At 42.1% G+C, this 22,929-nt stretch overlaps 1 protein-coding gene across 1 annotated transcript in view; it reads left to right on the top strand.

Annotated features, from left to right (window-relative positions):
- The window catches only part of shtn1 (shootin 1), a 59,396-nt gene that overhangs the window by 27,085 nt on the left and 9,382 nt on the right, over positions 1–22,929 (top strand). Inside the window, exons 7-13 of the mRNA XM_031300408.2 lie at positions 1,774–1,855; positions 2,322–2,416; positions 2,555–2,701; positions 7,116–7,269; positions 9,065–9,182; positions 10,811–10,893; positions 21,447–21,550. Of these exons, the coding sequence (XP_031156268.1) occupies positions 1,774–1,855; positions 2,322–2,416; positions 2,555–2,701; positions 7,116–7,269; positions 9,065–9,182; positions 10,811–10,893; positions 21,447–21,550 (783 nt within the window). The remainder of the gene's footprint in view (positions 1–1,773; positions 1,856–2,321; positions 2,417–2,554; positions 2,702–7,115; positions 7,270–9,064; positions 9,183–10,810; positions 10,894–21,446; positions 21,551–22,929) is intronic.

The raw sequence follows: 22,929 nt of genomic DNA, 5'->3' as shown, positions 1-22,929 counted from the left end.
ACTGTATGGGAAGGCTTTTTACCTAAGTAGAGAGGCCCATGTTCCAACCGACTGTTAGTTTGTGCTTAATGGAAACACAAAGGGTGAAAGATATTTATATTTGATTTATTAATTATTCTTTTAATATATATATATATAGTATATATATTTTTAATTGCTTTTATATTTACATTTAATTGAATGACCTAAAAATAATTCAAGTTATTGTTTTATAATGATGGCACAAAAGGGGGAATAAATACAAAAAAGGTTGTTATTTTAAACATCGGTATCGGCCCAACATTTCACAATCATCCCTTCTTTTTGTGCTATTTTCCTCACTTTAGCTAGCAGAATCTGGCTCTGTTAATGCTAGTTTTGCCACAGCAAAGGTCGCAATGGAGAAAGGATTTGTTGTAAGGTCTCGGGGAGTTAATTAACACAAAGCCGTGCAGCTGTACCAACCACTAAAAGGCCACAACATATACTGAATGGCAATGGCTGCCAATTACCAAAAAAGGATGTAGGCCTACCTGAAGCCCAGTGAACTTTTAGTGGCGCTTCTCTCGGCTCCTGCACTGTCCACTCACTACGTGGTTGGCTGGTCTAGTTTCCCTTTTGCGTCGCCAACCACTCACTGACGGCTCACAGCTCTGCGTTGCTTTCAGTTCATGTAGGTTAACAGATAGATGGAGACAGAAACTAAACCAAACTGCTCTTTCTCGCACCTCCTTCTTTCTCCTCTCTCTCTCTTCCTCCTCTCACTTCCTTCTTGACATTCAGCAACCAATCAGAAAGACAAAAGACCATGGTAGTTTTCTCTCTGAAGAGGTTTGTCTGGACTCTGCACTTCATTGCCAGACTGTCAGTATGTTAGGATGGGACAGCACCACTAATATGTGACAGTGGATTCTTCCTAATCTCTCCCGGTTTTCATGTGCTGCCTCAACAAGGCTGCATTTCAGATGCTATTCACCCAGCTTTTTAAACGACCATACCAGTTTGTTAAAAAAACATATATTTTATCATGTTTTAACAGCTGTACTATCCCTGTATGGATGTGATAGGATTGCTATCATTGTTGAACAGTCTGGCTCAGGTTAAACTTTTTGTGAAACATCAACAAACACAAACAATGAATGGCATAGAACCTTCTTTTTCTTGTTCTTTGGTTGACAATAAGTCATGACAGAGGCATATCGGAGGCTTTTCTAATACTGGTATCGGAACATCTCTAATACCAGTCTCCTTAAAATTAAATAATAATACTGTAGAGAAATAAAATTAAAAACAATGGCTGCCTGGAGTGTCTTTAGTTGCCAGTAATGTCTGTTTTTCATGACACGGTCCAGCTGCCTCATGGATCTGGTATAAGAAAAGTCTTGCTCTTTGGTTGCACTTAGTGACAAGAGTGACTGTAAATGTACGTAAAAATCGTCGGTAACACTTTATAATAAGGTACACAAAATGTAGGTAGTTACTGAGGAACGAATGAGTAACAAATGGTTAGTTAATGAGTAGTTACTGATTGACTGTGATTCAAGCACTAATGATTAGTAATGTAACTAATGATTATGACATCTAATAATGACAACAGTCAGAAACATTCATAAAGACCTTTTAATGACATGTGTCATGTCATGCTTATGACGGTGTCATGTCAGTCTTATGCACACCCCTTCAAATAAAGTGTTACCAAATTGTCTTTGTCATCTCCATTTTAACAATGTCAGTGATTACTATATAACAGAACTGTAACATTATCTGTATTGTTTCTCTACTTTACATTTGCAGCTGCTGAAAGAGAAACACGATAACACTGTTTTAATTGCTGAGACGGTGCGGCAAAAGAAGCTCCTGGGGAAATATAACAGAGGTTGGTGATGGGGGGAGGGGGTCTTCATATTTTAGAAACACTATAAGATAATATAATGTAAAAAACATGGATACTTCTCATGATCATGGTGCAGCTGTGGTTCAGGTGGTAGAGCGGTCGCCTACCAATCGCAAGGTTTTTCCTTGGGCAAGACACTGAACCCTGAATTGCTCCCGAGGCTGAGCCATCGGAGTGTAAATGTGTGTGAATATTTATCTGATGAGCAGGTGGCACCTTGTATGGCAGCCTTAGCCACCAGTGTATGAATGTGTGTGAATGGTGAATGGTTCATGTACTATGTGAAAGCGCTTTGAGTATGTGTTAAGACTAGAAAAGTGCTATATTAATACAAGCCATCTTATTTCCTGATACCAGGGTATCACATTCATTGATTGTTGATAGACTTCATGTTGTGTTTTTCTGGTAAAAGACATGAAAGACCCAATGAGATGAAATCTTTGTCCAGTGTCTCAGTTTGCTGTGGAGGAATATGAGGCCTTACAGGACACCTTGAACCTGGAGAGGGACCTGAGGACAGAGGCAGAGAGCTTTGCCAGAGCGGTAAGTTAGCCCTGCATGTTCCTCTTTTATTCCTGGTATGATGATTTCCATTATGTTGTTTTGTCCCTTGCAACAATGTGTCCTGACTGTCTTCCATAAGGGGAAATAACCCTTTTTTTCTTGTGGTCCTTTCTTCAGATGGTGGTCGAGCAAACGAAGCTGAAGAGACAGAGTCAGATCCTGATGCAAAGCTCCTCGCCTAGTCAAGCTCTACAGGAAGCCCTCAGCCAGGTCACCGGACTGACCCAAGAACTGGAGACACAGAGGCTGAAGCACCAGAGCCAGGTCCGTGCACACAACCATGCACAAACTAGACTAATGTATGGATGTCACATCACACTAATAGTTGCGGTTCTTAAGTTCTTGGTTGGGTATGATGGACATGGGCGAGTGAGGAAATACAACTGTACAGAATGCAAGCTCTTCAAGCATGTGGAATTTAGGCCTCATGATGGGACTTCCACATTTGTCTCCTCATAAAAATCTCATAAGCATTTCTAATTTGGGGACTTTTCCTTTTTCATTTTTTATTACATTCTCAATGTGCAGTTCTAAAAACAACACACAAACCCAAATTTGATGCAGTGGAGGAGCCAAACAGTTCTTGTTAGGAAAATTGAAAACAACGTCGTGGTGTGGCCCAAATGGCCAAAATGTCCGGTCTCTGGCTCTTTCACCACTTACTGCTGAATAAGCACCAAGCTTACAAGTACGACAGGCACTTCATTCAGAATCATACGTAGTGGGCATTTGGTCTTTATGAGACAATTTCTGATAGTGTTTTAAAGTTATCAATGAGCAGAATTTAGGGGATTGTTGCTTGTTAATAATATGTGGCCATATAATCAAAAATAAGCCTCTAATGGTCTTGTGAGAAGAAATACTGTTCATGAATTTCCCTGATTAAAACAAACTTGGAATAGAAAAGCAACAGGGAACAGCAACTTAAAATACTACTACTAACATTAATAGCAGTGTATTCTATCATGTGCAAAAACAAGTAGTGGAAAAAAAAAGGTCAGGCTTTAGTCTGTGTGACCATGATTTTAGCCATCTCAGTTTGGATATTTTGGTGTTGTTCTCAACTGGTAAAATGAATCAATGTGAGGAAGAAAACTCACCAGTTAGAGGAAACTGCTCAGGACAATCTTTTAATTTAGATTTATCTTTTAATCTTTTATCAAACATACACAGAATAAAAGAAGTTGGAAGTTGCTAAGTCTTACTGAGGTTGCCTGAAGATATCTTGGTTAAAGACCAAGGATCTGGTAACATGACAAACTTCAGCACCAGATTACGGTGACAGTAAATGACGAAATCAGTTGTACAGTTATTCATTCATGCTTAACTCAATACAACACAAAAACAAAAATATTACATACATTATTACATATATTACCCATTCCTGTGCTATATACGTGTATTAGGGGTGTGCATACCTCTGCACCTCACAATTCGATTCCGATTCCGAGGGTTGTGATGCAACTATAAAATGATTATCAATGCATCTTCATGCATCAGTATTTTTGATTTCTATAAATGATTTATTTTTTCTCACTGTGTGACTCCTTGCTACTTTAAAAACATGCTGTATTTGTAATGATCCATGAATGAAATAAACAGGTGAATTTACTGCTAAAACTACTTATCTTTTATTAATATAATAGTAGTAACAAATGGAAGAGATGGCTACATTTGCCAACATATTTCCCAGCATTGCAAAGAACCAACAAGAAAAGAAACAAACGTTCCCCAGAGGATTTATTCCAGAAGTGTTACAACGCCCCCCAATAATCTAAACTGGCCAGTGTAACCCCCCCAAAAACCTATTATAATTTCCGTTTCATAAATAAAGACATTTTCATCATAAATTGATGCAGAAAAGGCACACATTTTTGCAGAAAAAAATCACCAGAATGCAGAAAATGAAGTGTTTGACGTTCAATTTTTTTATTTTGCTCAAAAGTAGAGATCTCAACCCCGCCCCCCCAATGTTGAAGCCAAAGTTACGCCCTTGGATACATTGGTTGCCCACGCGCAGGCATCTTCACCAAAACTCAAGAGGTCGCCTAGCTTAGAACGTTAACATGTTTATGTTCCTTAGGTTTCGCCGTACAGTTGGTTCAGCCGTAAGGAATGTACAGCCCGGGATAACAACATTGTTGCAAGAGATTATAATTTTGAGAATTGGGTTTTACATTTCCAAATATTTACTTTTCCACATCAAGACATAATCGTTTAAGAGAGAATCAATGCCTCTAAGAAATGGATCCTAAAGATGTCATAAAGGTTGATTTCACTCTCAAATGCTTTTATAACGGTGTCATAGTGGACCCATTTGGAATTATCATTAAGATGTCCAGTTTGACCAGTGTGGCGAATGCAGTGCCGAGGTGATTCACGGAGTTTTGGACAGATAACGTTAGCTTTAGGCTAAAGTTACTTGTTGCTAGAGAAACCACTAAGTGTAGTCAGCTGCAATTAGCTAGTTAGCTCGGTTAGCAGTACAGCTGACTCAGCCACGGGGAGCAGGAGCCAAACCTGGAAAGAAAACCATCTCGGTAGTGTCTTAAACCTGGCTCCAGCTCCACGGTAAGTCTCGGATGCTGTGTTTGGTCCCGGTCCGGCGACCACGACCACGACCGCATCGAAATTACGAATCCCACTATGGCCACGCCAAGACCCGCCCTACGAAGCAGCTCGTTTGGTTGGGGTTAGGCATTTCACCACGAGTGGTTAAGGTTAGGATAGCCAATTGGTCAGGGGATAGGACCTGTACAAATGGGGTTACGTTACCTTGCATTCTCATGGACACCTGGCCAATATATGCTATTGAAGGGCGGGTCTTGGTGTGGCCATAGTGGGATTCGTAATACCTCATCCCGGCAGAGTCAGCTACCCTACTAGCATGGTGGATCAACGCAGCGCAATGGGCTACTGTAAACGCTAATCAATATCCGCTTTGGGTGTTAGAATATAATCCAATAATTTACTTTTCCACATCAAGACACACACTTTCAAGAGAGAATCAATGCATCTAAGAATTATTTTTTCCCACCTCTAACCTGTAGTGCCTCTAATTCATATGCATCTAAACGCTAATTATTTAGCTGGTTAATTACACATGGGGGAAATGCCTGCTGAGTTATCACAGGCCATGACAGTAAAACCTAGGGTCCGTGACCTGCCAGATTAATAATTAAAAGCACTGGCGTAGCCTCCAGCTTCCTCCCACCTCCTCTGGCACTGATGGATACAGTTAGAGCTGAGTGGGATCACTGATCTCTCCTGGTGCCGGGGTGGAGGTTAGCCATACCCTTCATTTGAGGAACAATGAAAACCCTGGTTAAGATACTGGGGTTGGGGAGCAGATGACTGAATGTCAACTGGCAGCTACCCAATGCTACTTATCAGGAATCACCACCGCAGGAGCTGCTGCTGCCACAGCCAACACAATACTGCAGAGCTGCTCCTTTTTCTGCAACGTTTAGCTTATTATTGTACATGAACATTTATCACATTTTAGCTCCTTATAGTTATATTCCTTTTAATCATATATTCAGGGTGCGATTTTCCTGGGGGGGATGTGTGGGATTTCCCCCTTTCCGCTCTATATATCCCTGCCTCTGCTGAATTATTTTTATCCTCTGCTAGGGACAAAATGTATCCCCCCCTCAAAGTTATCAGTGCTACTTCACCAAAACTGTAGACCATATATTATATACCTAAAATAGAAGTATTTTAAACTAAGTACAGCGCTGTAATGTGAACACCCATAGAAGGATCAAATCTGAGCAGCAGTTGCTGGTTGTATTTAGCTGCTTCAGAGCTCCAGGACACCAGCTACCAGCGGCAGTTATTTAGCCGCCAACAGGTGACTGTGAGCCGGGTACAGACACCGTTTTTAGCGTTTTTATCAATGCCGTTCGGCCTCCATTGACTTACATTACCTTGCGATTGCGTGTCAATTGAAAGGCCAAAGATCCGTGTAGGGAGGCTGGGCGGGGTGGTGGATGGGTCAAACAACAGGACTTTCACCCAGGAGACCGGGGATTGTGTCCCGCGTGTCATGTTTCCTAAACCCAACCGTTGCTTTCTTCTTTTACTAAACCCAACCCCGTTCTTCTTTTCCTAAATCCAACCCGAGCTCCAAATGCAACGCCCCGTTCTTCTGCATAGACATACACGCGGATAGCTCATAATGCATACAGATAACACGTTCCACTTGGCTTTAGAAAGTGACGTGTATGTTTACTCAAAGTCATAATATCACGTTGCATTTTGAGATTATTTTCCATTGGATATTGAAGTTCATACATTATTGTGGCTATATTCAATTCAATTCAATTCAGTTTTATTTATAGTATCAAATCATAACAGGAGTTATCTCGAGACACTTTACAGATAGAGTAGGTCTAGACCACACTCTATAATTTACAAAGACCCAACAATTCCAGCAATTCCCACAAGAGCAAGCGTTTAGTGCGACAGTGGCGAGGAAAAACTCCCTTTTAGGCAGAAACCTGGGACAGACCCTGACTATATATCGAAAGGGGGATTTAATTCTTGCATGTTTTGTTTAGTTGTGCATATATTCATGCTGAGGGGAAGTTTGTTACGTTAACAATAAGCTAGTTGAGGATCCATACGGTACAAGCCCTTTGTGGTAAACATTGAGTGTGTGTCCATCCGTTGTCAGATGAAGCAGATGGAGGACAGGCTCCGGAGCTGTGATGCTCAGAGGGAGCTGACAGCATTGAGGCGTAAACTGGAGCTCGTGGAGGAGGAGAAGAGAGAGTACAGTAACAAATGCTCCAAAGCTGAAGTGGCGGTCAAGGATCTGCGGAGTACAGGTAAAGACATGTTTGGAACTGTAAGCATAAGACACACTGTGGGGTATTACACTGTAAGCTATAGAGGACAATGCAGAATAGAACCGTATAGGGCAGAGATCTTCAACAGGGGGTCCAGGACCCTTAGGGGTTCCTCAGAGTTACTGGAGGGGGGCCCCAAGTTATTGTTTATTCACTTAAAGGTCCCATGGCATGACATTTTCACTTTATGAGGTTTTTTAACATTAATATGCATTCCCCCAGCCTGCCTATGGTCCCCCAGTGGCTAGAAATGGTGATAGGTGTAAACCGAGCCCTGGGTATCCTGCTCTGTCTTTGAGAAAATGAAAGCTCAGATGGGCCGATCTGGAATCTTGCTCCTTATGAGGTCATAAGAGGAAAGGTTACCTCCCCTTTCCCCGCCCCACCCAGAGAATTTGGCCCACCCATGAGAGAGAGAGAGAGACATCATGGCTTTCAAATGAGCAAAGTGGCAGTTGGTCAAGGCCACACCCCCACCCTCCACCTTGCCCCCCCCTCTCTCCTCCTCAATAGCATTTAAAGCTACAGACACAGAAATGGCACATTCTAAGGAAAGCTCATTGTGGGACTGGCTCTAGTGGCTGGAATTCTGCACCAAGGCTGAATTTCAGGAAAGAGACTTCAGATACAGTATTAGGGGACCACTAAGGCCTATATAAAAGAGACTTCAGATACAGTATTAGGGGACCACTAAGGTCTATATAAAGAGACTTCAGATACAGTATTAGGGGACCACTAAGGTCTATATAAAAGAGACTTCAGATACAGTATTAGGGGACCACTAAGGTCTATATAAAGAGACTTCAGATACAGTATTAGGGGACCACTAAGGTCTATATAAAGAGACTTCAGATACAGTATTAGGGGACCACTAAGGTCTATATAAAGAGACTTCAGATACAGTATTAGGGGACCACTAAGGTCTATATAAAGAGACTTCAGATACAGTATTAGGGGACCACTAAGGCCTATATAAAGAGACTTCAGATACAGTATTAGGGGACCACTAAGGTCTATATAAAAGAGACTTCAGATACAGTATTAGGGGACCACTAAGGCCTATATAAAAGAGACTTCAGATACAGTATTAGGGGACTACTAAGGTCTATATAAAGAGACTTCAGATACAGTATTAGGGGACCACTAAGGCCTATATAAAAGCATCCAAATAGCACCATGTCATGGGACCTTTAAAAACAAGTTCAAAAGTTAATGTCTGAGAATATACATAAACATGAGTCTGACATATTATTAGCAAAGATAAATCGGCCTATTTGTGATTTGTTTTTAAATGTACACAACATTGATGACAGGCTTATCGGCCTGTAGGTAAGGTAGCCACCCACAGATACAGTTAAGCTTAAGGATTCACTGTGCTACATGTATGTTTAACATTAAATCATGATGTATAAATATATGAATGTCAATAATTATTTGAAAAGCTTCGTGTTGTATGCACCACAAAAAGGCTGCCCTACATGTTACTGTAGGCCCAGTTTAATATACAACTCAATTTCATACAATATGTAATGTGTGTGTGTGTGTGTGTGTGTGTGTGTGTGTGTGTGTGTGTGTGTGTTTTTTTTAACCTAAAAAACGTTGAAGACCCCTGGTATGGGGGAACCACTATGTGTGGGCTACACCAATGGCAACAGGCCCCATTTGGTGTAACGCATGATTCAGGAAGACCATTGGTTGTTCCTCAGAGTTTCCTTCTCTGTTCTCGGTTCTGTTGCTGTGTGTCTACTCTAACTGGATGGGTTTCCCTGGCCAGTTGAGGAGCTCCAGAAGAAGCTGCAGGCAGCTACCAACCCGCCCCCAGCTCCAGCACCTCCCCCTCCCCCACCACCTCCACCCCCTCCAGCCCCAGCTCCAGCCTCCAACCCGCTCAGGTTTGATCACACACAATATGCTCTGTACATCACAGTCACAATCAGGAAAGGCTTAATTGCCAAGTTAGTAACACTGGTTGGTGCACACATAGACAAACAAGCATATTGAACATTAATATTAAATAAACAATAAATACTGAAACATCATCAATCAGGGAAATCATTTTTACTTTGATGCATTTGTGATGCACCTTTCATACTACAATATGAGTATAATAAGTAATGTGTGTAAACCAGGGACTCGCCAACTCATACACGCATATGGTACTAATACTACACTGTAAAAAATACTCTTTTGTATATACTCTTTACTCTTTTCTCGTAAAATGGACTTACTTACGTAAAAGTCCTACAGTGAAAATGTTCCTTCAGTAAAAGTGTGTAGGTATCATCAGGAAAATGTAGTTGTTGTATTAAAACATTGTAGAAAGTGTCCAACCAGTTGTATGTTTAATGGTCTAATCATCTCAGCATGACTTGTAGCCGTTATATTGTTGACTAGTTTACTTTAGAATCAAACATCAGATTTTATAAACTACATGTGTTTTGTGTGCGGGAATCTTAATGTGTAAAGTAACTAGTAACTAAATGTAACAGATGAATAGAGTAGAGTAAAAATATTAAAAAAATATTTCTCTCTGAAATGTAGCGGAATAGAAGTAGAAAGTGACATGAAAAGAAAAGACTCAAGTAAAGTACAAGTAGCTCAACATTTGGACTGAAGTACAGTACTGGAGTAAATGTACTTAGTTACATTCCACCACTGGTGCATGCACAATATAAACAAGGGTGTAATGAGTGTAATTGGGACAGTGGGAGTTCTCTCGAAGTGATGTTAATGTGAAGTGAGCATGGAAATATTGCCAACCCTTGATGGGGAGGAGGTCTTTTTAGTGTCGGGGGGGGGGGGGGGGGGGAGAGTATAAGACGCACTGGTTCTGAGGCTATGTTGGAATCATTTTTTGCTGTTATGATACAAAAGTGAGAACAAAAGTTTGAAATAAGGACCTTCTGGTGTGCATGCAATAGGGCTGGGCAATAATTCAATATGATAATTTATCATCTTTCAATGGAATGATATCATGATGAAATCATATATTGAGATATTGTGACATACAATTATGTTGTCTAAATTGATAATAACAAGCACACACTAACTCAATGTTCTCAGAAAATCTGTTGTCAAACATTTTGAGGGAATATCATTTGAAGAATTGCAGATTTGTTTTAACATCACACTATTTTTGTGCATGCCTGTCAACATAGTCAGTATATAGCTGTAATATATATAATTTCACTTGAAACTGTTTACCACATTTTGGATGGATATTTAAAATCTCATTGTAAAAAATATTTTGTGAAAGCACCAATGGTCAAGCCGACAATATCGTCGCAATGTATGTATTTGGTCAAAAATATTGTGATATCGTTTCTCCACATAGCCCAGCCCTAGCATGCAAAACCAAAACCTAATGTATGATTAAAACCTTTATTTGTTGCTGAAAGCCTTACAAGAACGTTGGTTAATTACGCTGACCAAATCAATACCAGCAAGCACTTTGGGGATCCTGTGACAGCAGCTGCTTAAATATCAACCAAGTGATCTTCATGTGTGCCTCCCCATGCAGCGCGCTGTTGTCATTGATCCGAAAGAGAACAGACATCAGTACTGACATCCCACTGGTGGTCCAGGACTCAGCCAAGACACCAGGTACACATCAAGCATCCACAACATGTGCATTATATACTGTATATTATCTGATGCAGGTCTTTGTTTGATGTGCTAAAGTAATGCAGCAGTATAATTACAGTATACACAGTAAAGGCTTTAGCACTGTTGTTTTATAGTTAACTATTTCTACAACAGCACAAACACAAAGCAGATTCTGAAACAACAAAGAAACAACAATCAATGCTTCATAACCTGTCTGGCAAATACACAAGTTTTGAACATGATAATGACACTGAGCAAGAAATGGAAGAAAGCAAGAAGTCAAAGGAGAAAGAATTAACAGAAGAAGAACCCAATAAAATAGAGACCTGCTCAGCTGAAAAAGTGACTCCCCCCCCCTCGCTGGGAGACTTACTTTGCCATGAAGAAGCAGCGTTCACTTTTTAGTCACCACATATCTTGAACAAACCTTACTGTACTCTCAGTTCTTTTAAATCAAGGCTGGAGACTTTTCTTTTTGATGCTGCCTTTTTTAATTAATTGTTCATTTCTTACACTGCAATGTAACTTTTATTCTTGTACTTCATACCTGTTTTACCTGTTTTTATATTCTCTTTAAAGGGGTGATAGAGTGATTTTATGAGGTATTTCACACTGTTCCTTAAGGTCTCCTAATAGGGTATGTAACATTGGTTTGGCTGAATATTGCTCAAATGCTATTTTATTAGGTCCTTAACTACCCTGTGAATATAGCTCTATTTGGAACAAGAGCTTTTCTTCCAAATATGGTCTGCTCATGAATATTTAGATGAGCTGCACGCTGATTGGTTTGAGCAAACCCCATAGAAACATTGGAGACGAGACAGCAGGTCTCATATTTCAGACACTGCAAAGTTATACATTTTTTGTCGGGCTATTTCATTATTAAATTCACTTCTGATACTTTTTATGCGAGAAATCAACTATATAAAGCTCAAATATGGGCCGTTTTACGAAAATTGATGGCTAATTGCAAATTTGGTAAGACGTGTCGGACTTTAGGAGCTCCACACAGTCTGACGAGAAAGTGGCAAACTCCATACCCAGTGAAAGTCACCGTTTCTCGGTTCTGGCTGGCTGCCAGCTGCCGGCATAACTTTCGTATATTTACAGTTTGAATTTCGTCACGTCACTTATAAAACATCTACCCCAAGGTCTTATAAAGCTAACTATGGTGTCCGATTTCAATTTAATGCATTTTTGTGAACATTAGGGGTTTGGTTTCAGAGGTCTAAGAGGAGGCTAGCTAGCTCTCATTGATAGAGCTCCATCCAGCCGCAGGCTCTATCAATGAGACTCACGGACAAGAGGCGTTTATTTCCACGATCGTTTGTTTAAATAACTCAACATATTATAATTACACACATTATAAGATTAACTGGAACCTGCGGTAAGAGATTGCTGGTGTAACAAGCTTGCTGACCGCGCTCTCACTCACACACAGCGGCCATTTAGCAGGAAGAGGGGAGCTGCAAGCCCTGGAGCTCTGTCAGGGCAGCGGCGTTTGGTAGTCCATTAACCCAAAAAACGGTGACTTTGCGCGGGTATGGAGTACCGTGGGCTGCCAGCCGTGAAGGAGCTCCATCTACCTCACAGCAGGCCGGGGTCTGTGAAGGAAGGCAGGCCGGGCGGCGAGGCAGCAACACAGGCAGCACCGGCCGCTGAACTCCGACACACAGTCGGACAAAATTTGCAATTAGCCATCAATTTTCGTAAAACGGCCCATATTTGACCTCTACATAGTTGATTTCTCGCATAAAAAAGTCTCAGAAGTGAATTTAGTAATTAAATAGCAGACCTCTGGAGATCTGCATGACCTAGCTAGATTCAGAAGACTAAGCTGACCTCAGGTCAGTGGTGTAGCCTATGCAAATGTTGGTGGTGTGACTTGAGATCATGACGTCAACATCTAGCTTTGTTGAGATTCGTCCCCTTTCAGCGGCAGTTTCAAAATGTGAGATTTGCAGAGGATAGTACCTCTATCCAATGGGATTTTGAGCTTCTATGTATGTCCTATTTACCCACCGGACTGTCGTTATTCAACTATGACAAGGTTGAATCGGTTTTGCATTCTATCACCCCTTTAATGGATGTTTGAACTGCTCTTTAATGTTTTTATGTAATGCATGAATTGCCTTGTTGCTGTAATGTGCTATACAAATAAAGCTGCCTTGCCTTGCCAGTGGAGGGCAGGGGGCAGCTCCAGGGCAGACCGGAGACCTTCATGTAGTAGCGGGCTGGGGGCTAGCTGTGGCTGTGTCCCCGGGGCTGTTGGCCGCTCTCATCCAGAGAGGCAGGGAATGAGGCTGTGTGGCGAGTTTAATCGTGGGTTAGCCCAGTGCTGTTAACTGTGGTCAAAACAATCATACTAAAAATAACTTTAGGAGCGTGTTGAACGTTGTTGTAACCTTATATGACGTCACAGTACAGTTTATCCACCAAGCATTAGCATGAGCCAGCACAAGTGACCTGGATCGGTCAATTAATGAGGTCTCTGCTGTATTATTGTGTTCCAAAATGGCATGTTATTAATAAAAACATAATGTGTGGCAGAGAAAATCTGTATAACTGTTACTGAGTATAATCTTTTGACATTATATGATTTCCAGTTACTCTCAAACAGATCATCAGATGTTTCCTGTGTTTGTTAGAGCAACTAGAGGGGTCAAAGGTTATATGACACTATTGACAGGCGACCAAACGACACGGCTCATGTCATTCAATTAAAATGACAGATTTCTCTGGGTTTGAACAGTGATGAAAATTGGAAATTTGGCATATTGTAAGTAAACAACTCAAAATGTTTATAACGTAGGTATAGTTGTTGTTAGACATCTTAATGCAGAAATACTACATATTATATCTTTAAGTAAGGTGTAAGAATATCATTAAAAGTATGCAAGAACAACATTACATTACATTACATGTCATTTAGCTGACCCTTTTATCCAAAGCGACTTACAATTAAGTGCTTTCAACTGTGAAGGTTCAAACTCCAGACAACAAGTAGTAAGTGCAAATACATCAGCTTTAAATAGGCAAAGCTACAAAGAGACAAATGAAAGTGCAGGTTCGTTTGTTTTTTTTTATCCGAGGTGTAAGGCAAGGCAAGGCAAGGCAGCTTTATTTGTATAGCACATTTCAGCAACAGGGCAATTCAAAGTGCTTTACATGAAAACAGAATAAAAAATTTAAAACAGTTAAAATACAAGAATAAAAGTTACAGTGCAGTATAAGAAATGAAACATTAAAGAGCAATTAAAACAGTTAAATATATAAAAGCAGATAAAATAGGAATTTCTCTTTATAAGCTTATATAGAAAGAAAGGCAACATCAAATAGATAAGTCTTCAGCCTTGATTTAAAAGAACTGAGAGTTGCGGCAGACCTGCAGTTTTCTGGGAGTTTGTTCCAGATATGTGGAGCATAGAAACTAAACGCTGCTTCCCCCTGTTTAGTTCTGACTCTAGGGACAACAAGCAGACCTGTCCCAGACGACCTGAGAGGTCTGGGGGGTTCATCCTGTAGTAGCAGATCAGAAATGTATTTAGGCCCTAAACCGTTTAGTGATTTATAAACCAACAAAAGTATTTTGAAATCAATTCTTTGAGGCACTGGAAGCCAGTGTAGAGACTTCAGTACTGGAGTGATGTGATCCACTTTCTTGGTCTTAGTGAGGACTCGAGCTGCAGCGTTCTGAATCAGCTGCAGCTGTCTGATTGATTTTTTAGGGAGACCTGTAAAGACTCCGTTACAGTAGTCTAGTCTACTGAAGATAAAAGCATGGATAAGTTTTTCCAAGTCCTGCTGAGACATAAGTCCTTTAACCCTTGATATATTTTTAAGGTGGTAATAGGCTGACTTAGTAATTGTCTTAATGTGGCTGTTAAAATTCAGGTCTGAGTCCATGACTACACCAAGATTTCTGGCTTTGTCTGTTGTTTTTAACATTATCGTTTGAAGCTGAGTGCTGACTTTCAATCGTTCCTCTTTTGCTCCAAAAACAACCACCTCAGTTTTTTCTTCATTTAATTTAAGAAAGTTCTGGCACATCCAGTCGTTAATTTTCTCAAGGCACTTAGTCAGTTGTTGTATTGGACTATAGTCCCCTGGCGATAAGGTTATATACAGTTGTGTGTCATCCGCATAACTGTGGTAGCTTATTTTGTTGTTTTCCATAATTTGAGCCAGTGGAAGCATGTAGATGTTAAACAGGAGAGGCCCCAGAACGGAGCCTTGGGGAACTCCGCACGTCATATTTGTATGCTCAGATGTATAATTCCCTATCGACACAAAGTAGTCCCTATTCTTTAAATAAGACTCAAACCACTTTAGTACTGAGCCCAAAATGCCAACCCAATTTTCCAGTCGGTCTAGTAATATGTCATGGTCGACCGTATCAAATGCAGCACTGAGATCAAGTAGTACCAAGACTGAAATTTTGCCACTATCTGTGTTTAAGTGGATGTCATTAAAGACTTTAACAAGAGCTGTCTCAGTGCTGTGGTGTGGTCGAAAACCCGACTGGAAGGTATCAAAACTGTTGTTTAGTGACAAGAAAAGGGTCAATTGTTGAGAAACCGTTTTTTCAATGATTTTACTTAAAAATGGAAGGTTTGATATCGGCCTATAGTTGCTCATTAGTGACGTGTCTAGATTTGTAGTCGGAAGAGATGCGTTTTTAGCCTTCGGCGGAAGATGTGTAGGCTTTCGGCCATCCTGATATCGATGGGGAGCTCGTTCCACCATTTGGGAGCCAGGACAGTGAACAGTCGGGATTTCGTTGAGTGATTAGTTCTCCCTCGCTGTGAGGGAGCAGCCAGCAGTTTGGCTGATGCAGAACGAAGTGGGCGGGTTGGGGTATATGGTTTGACCATGTTCTGGATGTAAGCGGGTGCTGATCCGTTCGTGGCCCTGTACGTAAGTACTAGTGTCTTGAAGCGGATGCGGGCCGCAATTGGTAACCAGTGAAGAGAGCGGAGGAGCGGTGTAGTGTGAGAGAACTTGGGGAGGTTGAAGACAAGTCGAGCCGCTGCATTCTGAATGAGCTGCAGGGGTTGGATGGCACATGCAGGCAGGCCAATCAGGAGGGAGTTGCAGTAGTCTAGACGTGAGATGACTAGAGCCTGAACCAGAACCTGAGCCGCCTTCTGCGTTAGAAGGGGACGTATCCTTCTGATGTTATGCAGCATGTATCTACACGATCGGGTGGTTGCAGCAATGTTAGCAGTGAAGGAGAGTTGGTCGTCAAGTGTTACACCCAGGTTTCTAGCCGTCTTGGTGGGGACTACTATAGAGTTGTCAATTGTTATAGTCAGGTCTTGGGTAGGAGAGCCCCTCCCTGGAAGGAAAAGGAGCTCAGTCTTGTCGAGGTTGAGTTTCAGATGGTGTGTGGACATCCAAGAAGAGATGTCAGTCAGACAGCCGAGATACGTGCTGCTACCTGAGTTTCAGACTCAGGAAAGGAGAGCTAAAAAAAGAAAAGCCGTGCGACTGAATGACAGACCCGAGAGAGTTGGTGTACAGAGAGAAGAGGAGGGGACCCAGGACTGATCCCTGAGGAACTCCAGTTTTGAGTGGGCAAGGTTCTGAGCTAGATCCTCTCCAGGTTACCCGGTAGGTTCGGTCTGCCAGGTAAGATGTGAGTAATGAGAGCGCAGAGCCTGAGACACCCAGATTGTCGAAATGAGGATCTGGTGATTCACTGTGTCAAAGGCAGCAGAAAGATCCAGAAGGATGATAATGGAAGAGAGAGAGGTTGTTCTAGCGATGTGAAGCTGCTCAGTGACAGCAAAGATGGCAGTTTCTGTAGAGTGACCAGCCTTGAAGCCAGACTGGTGGGGATCAAGAAGGTTGTTCTGGTGGAGATAGGTAGAGAGTTGATTATAAATGGCACGCTCAAGAGTTTTAGATAGAAATGGAAGAAGGGAGACGGGTCTATAGTTATTTACATCAGAGGAGTCGAGTGTTGGTTTTTTGAGCAGTGGGGTCACTCTTGCCTCTTTGAGGGCATCGGGGAAACAGCCAGTTGACAAGGAGATGTTAATGAGATGGGTGAGGAAAGGAAGGAGGTCCGGAGCAATGGACTGGAGAAGGTGAGAAGGGATAGGATCCAGGGGGCAGGTGGTTGGGCGGGCAGAGGTAATCAAAGTAAGAATTTGGTTTGGAGATAAAGGGGTGAAAGAGGAAAGAGTACTGGAAGTGATGGATGGTAAGGTGATTTCAGGAGGTGTGGTTGAGAATGAAGAGCGTATGTCATCTATCTTTTTTACAAAGTAGTTGACAAAGTGGGTTGGTAGGAGGGAGGAGGGAGGAGGTGGACTGGGGGAATCTAGGAGGTTAGAGAAGATGGAAAAAAGTTTTTTGGGGTTCGAGAAAGAGGATTCAATTTTGGTTTGATAAAAAGAGCTTTGGCTGCAGAAATAGAGGCAGTGAAGGAGGAAAGAAGAGACTGATAGGTAAGCAGATCATCTGGGTGTTTAGATTTCTGCCATTTCCTTTCCGCTGCCCGTATAGTTGATCTTTCAGCACGTACTGAGTCAGATAACCACGGAGCTGGGGAGGATTTGCGAGCCTGTCGTGAAGTAAGAGGGCAGAGAGAGTCGAGAGAGGAGGATAGAGTAGAGAAGAGAGTGTCTGTGGCATCATTGGGAGACATGAGTAAGAAAGAGTCGGATGGAGGGAGGGTTGATAAAGTACATGCCGCCAGCGAAGAAGGAGAGAGTGAACGAATATTACGGCGGACAGGTATGGTGTCTCTTGAGATATGGTTGTGAGCTTGGGAGAGCGGGAGAGAGTAAGAGATGAAGAAATGGTCTGAGGTATGGAGTGGAGTAACAGTGAAGTTGGCTGTAGAGCAGTTTCTGGTGAAGATGAGATCTAAGTGGTTGCCAGCTTTGTGAGTGGGTGGTGAAGGAGAGAGTGAGAGGGCAAAAGAAGAGAGAAGGTGAGAAAAGCTGACTTCTCTGTCTGGATGTTGAAGTCGCCCAGAAGTACCAGCAGAGGGCCAGTTTCAGGGATGTTTGAAAGAAGGACATCCAGCTCCTCCAAAAACTCTCCCAGAGGACCTGGTGGGCGGTAGATAACAATGATGACTAGTTGTACCGGATGGGTTATGGTGACAGCATGAAGTTCAAAAGATTGTGGAGTGAACTGTGGCAATGGGTAGAGAGAAAATCTCCACTTGGGGTTAATGAGGAGTGAGGAGTTGCAGCATAGTAGAGTAGAGTAGAGGGAGGCAGGAAGTACAAGCCCGTTCCGGCAGGGGAGAGTACGAGCCCGGTCCAGGGCCCCTCTCTTTAGCCTGCCTCTCTTAGTTATGCTATTATAACTCTAGACTGCTGTGGAAAGCTCCTTCCAAGGACACAATGAGCCGCTCCATCTTCTCTCTTTTCACTTGTCTCCTTTTGGTCTCAGTGAGAGCAAGGAAGTCAAGGGATTTCAGGCTGGCAAAGCCAGAGATGAAGGTGGTTGTAGGTGTTGAATGTGTGTGGCACGGGTGGGATAGGTAAGAGAGGTGGGGTTGCGGAAATGTTGCGAGCTAATGCGTGGTTTGTAGTATCTCCGAGAGGAAACACGGACAGGAATGGAGAAGCAGCGCATTTCCAGATGAAGACACCGAGCAGTTAAGTGAGATAAAGATAAGATAAAGATAAGGTTAAGCCCACTTAGCCTCCCACGAAGACTCCCGCGTAGACTCCTTTGTCTTTGTCCTCCGAGTCTTCGTCCGCTGAGGCTGCCGCTTCACGCAATTGCCAACACAACACAAACAACACACAAAACGTAAAATATAGTCATTTGTTTGATGTGTCGTAACAATCATTTTTGGATGATGAGCAACATTTCAATAATGTAACGTTTCCCCAAAAAAACGTACTCTAAAGACTCAATTTACTCAAATTGTAGATACCTGGACGCCCGGATAGCTCAGTTGGTAGAGCGGGTGCCCATAAATAAAGGTTTACTCCTCAACGCAGCGGGCCCGGGGTTCGACTCCGACCTGCGGCCCCCTTTGCTGCATGTCATTCCCCCCGCTCTCTCCCCTTTCATGTCTTCAGCTGTCCTGTCAATAAAGGCCTAAAATGCCCAAAAAATAATCTTTAAAAAAAAAAAATTGTAGATACCTGAAACCCTGTCTACTTTACCTGTAGCTGTATATAACAGGTGGTAACAGTCCTTGGAGACAGCACTGTAGGACCCAGTCACTCCATCACACACCTGGTACAAGCCTGAACAGAATCACCAAAACCACCCAGAGTATACATGGTGCATGGCAGGGGTTCTCCAACGTACTACTCAAAGGACTGCATGGGATTTTTATCCGTGGTCTGGAACGGTTAGCAAAAACAAAACAACATATCAACTCAATTATAACTTTTAGGCAACATGCATCCAAGTTAAATACTCGGTTTTCCTGGTCAACTTTTGTACCGATACCAGAACCTGGAACAGTACCATTTCTTTCGGTAGCCTACTTCCTTTTTATTTTATTTCAGCTGTAAAAATGAGTCCGAACCTATTTATCCTATTTACATTTTGTTATTTATTTAGAACATTTTACACACCAAAAACCATAAATACATAAAACCCCTCCCTCTCACCTCCTAAACCCCTACAACCTCCAGCCTGTCAGTCTGTGTGCAGGGCATACTGTACAGACAGCTGTTGTCTCAGAAGTGCAACCACGCCATGGCCGCTTTCTGATCACCATTACCGTATATTATATGGCTGCGAATGTTGTCTGCGTGGAGTTTTGAAAAGTGTAACCACACTTGCAATCCCGCTTAATCAGCATTGATCTGACTCGCTGTGACTTGAACAAGTTGTGGAGGCGACGTAGATTCGCTATGTCTCAGCCATGTCCATGTCTCCCTCCTTCTCCGACACTATGCCACACACACTTGTTTCCTCAACTATAGAGGCCATTCAGGTTTCTAGCAGTGACAGCTCGGGTGTTCCCCTGCCCCCACCAGTAGCAGACACGCTCTGACGCCGGGAAGCAATTCTTTTTTTTGGCCTCCACCCTTAGATATATCTTTATTGTCCTCACTAAAACCGCAGTAGCAACATGTTGCCACTCGCTGCATTTTCTTTAGTTTGTTGACTTGTTGTTTGTTTCTTTAGTTTTGTTAACATGTGCTTTCTAAAGGTCACCCTAAGGCACCTTCATTTCTGCGTCAGAAACATTCACTCCTGTTGTTGCCATGATTCACCGTAAAGAACCATTGATAGCAGGCCAGTTTCTTTGCATCAACATTCACAAAGGGCTTTGCATTGACTATTTATGGTTGAATGAGGGCGTGTAGAGGGCTGCATATGAGGCTGATCAACGTGCGCATATTTCCAGGTGGACTGTGATTGATAAAGGGAACATTGCCTGCAGTTGGGCCATTTTCGGCTTTTGTGCACATGTACACTTTTAGTATGGATTCTACACACTTTGTATAAATGAGGCCCCTGGTCTTTAATCCTATTTGTGCCTTTCAGATTTGATCCTTTTGGCTCTTTCCTTTGCAAATCAAAGTCACTTTTGTGTAGAAGGACAAATGTTGAAGCAAGTGGTGCATGAGAAATTCAATCTTAAATCTCCATCATTGACCTATTAGGCAACCTGGTGAATTCCTTAATTTGTGCAAACAAAGGGAAGCCTTGACTTGATGGAGCAGGTAAGACATCCATGTTGACTGAACGAGTTGTACTGTGTCATCATTCTGTGAAACAGTTTTTGAATATATGAGGCCTGAATTGTAGGCTACGCACTGGGTATTTGTTGGAATTACATACAGGGCTGAATAGGTACCAGCCAAGGATCCACCACTCTGACACCTGAATAATAGTCTCTTTGGAGGAAAATATGTTACTATTACTTTAACACAAAATAGTTTTTGTGTGACATTTGGAAGGCATCTTACTGACAATAATTCCATTGCGTATGCTATTGAATGTTCTACGTTCGGAAATTAAATATTCACATTCTTTGCCAATGGGCTGCATTATTGCCCATCTTTTCTGAACTTGAGAAACTCTTATCCTCACAGAAATTTTTGATGAAAAATTGCTGAATAGTCTGTGTTGTTACACAGTGAGTCTAAATTAATTCCAGACTTATTTTGGTAACCTCACACACTACAAAGGCTCTAAACTCTACAGGTGTACCTTATTTACTACAAAATCAGCAGCAACGACAATAATTATTAATTTTTCCATGACTACTGCCAAATCCACCCTGAAACAGGCATGTATGCAGTTCAGTTAATACTCATGGCATAATTAAAAAGCTGGAGGTTCTCCAACAAAAACTTTGATTGGTCCTGGGGGCTGGTGTCATTTTCAAGCTTTTACATCCAAATGAGCTATATTTCAAGTGCAGCGCTAATGATGCCTATAAATTACACAGTGCCTTGTACTTCTCCAAATCATTTAAACTCACTTTGGTTCTTGGCAGTCTCCCACTGAGGCAGACTCCTGTTTAGTGTCAGTGAAGCTGCTAAATACGACATGTCTGTTAAAAAGGACCGTTGTCTCTGTTGCTTGTGTGTTTCCGTCTCTCCCAGAAGTGGACATTAGGCAGCAGGCAGTGGAGGAAATGATGCACAGGATTAAGAAAGGCGTTCAGCTTCGACCTGTCAGCCAGTCACCTAACCGAACCAGGAGACAGGTACCTTCAATAATTTTCTTAAATGATGTAACAATATCTGTGACCTGCTGTGGTTTTGACATTTAAAGCCAGTTCATGAAAGCGTTTACTGTAACCTGTAGTTTGATGACAGTAAACTGTCAGTAATGGCCAATAATGCTGCAGCGCTGTGTTTGTGTGCACTTGCTCTGGCACACACCTTCGTGCACTGGGTGTGGTGACCTGTGTGTGGGTGTGTTATGAATATTCCACCTACTCTCCACTATGGCTCTCACATTTTCAAAAATCAATGATTATTACGTTTTTTTCTTTGAATTCATGTGAACGCAACCCATGTAGAATAGTCCTAAACTATGTTTATTTATTGTGCCTCACTTGAGTGACAAGCTAATGTTACTGTAAGGCTAATCCAACCATCCATCAATCCATCCATCCATCCATCCAGGCATCCATGCATCCATTCATCCATCCATCCGTCCATCATCCATCCATAATCCATCCATCCATCCATCTATCCATCCATGCATCCATTCATCCATCCATCCATCCATCCATCCATGCATCCATTCATCCATCCATCCATTCATCCATCCATCATCCATCCATCCATCCATCTATCCATCCATCCATCAATGCATCCATTCATTCATCCATCCATCCATCCATCTATCCATCCATTCATCCATCCATCCATCCATCTATCCATCCATCTATCCATCCATGCATCCATTCATCCATCCATCCATCATCCATCCATCCATCCATCCATCCAGCCATCCATCCTTCCATCCATCCATCCATGCATCCATTCATTCATCCATCCATCCATCCATCATCCATCCATCCATCCATCCATCCATCATCCATCCATCCATCATCCATCCATCCATCCATCCATGCATCCATCTATCCATCCATCCATCAATGCATCCATTCATTCATCCATCCATCCATCCATCCATCCATCTATCCATCCATCCATCCATGCATCCATCCATCAATGCATCCATTCATTCATCCATTCATCCATCCATCCATCCATCCATCTATCCATCCATGCATCCATTCATCCATCCATCCATCCATGCATCCATTCATCCATCCATCCATCCATCATCCATCCATCCATCCATCCATCATCCATCCATTCATCCATCCATCCATGCATCCATCCATCCATCCATGCATCCATCCATCCATCCATGCATCCATTCGTCCCTCCATCCATCCATCCATCCATTCATTCATTCAGTCATCCATCCATTCATTCATCCATTTTCCACTTATCTGTGGCAGGTTCAGTTCATTTTCACTCGTTGAGTTCTTTATTTTCCTTCAAGGGGAAATTTGATTTGCAGTTGGCGGTACAAAAAAACAACAAAACAATGTAAAAAATAACA

The sequence above is a fragment of the Sander lucioperca genome, chromosome 7, assembly GCF_008315115.2.
Source record: "Sander lucioperca isolate FBNREF2018 chromosome 7, SLUC_FBN_1.2, whole genome shotgun sequence".
Lineage (NCBI taxonomy): Eukaryota > Metazoa > Chordata > Actinopteri > Perciformes > Percidae > Sander > Sander lucioperca.
Note: the sequence above shows the minus strand (reverse complement) of the source record. Positions and strands in the feature narration are given on the sequence as shown.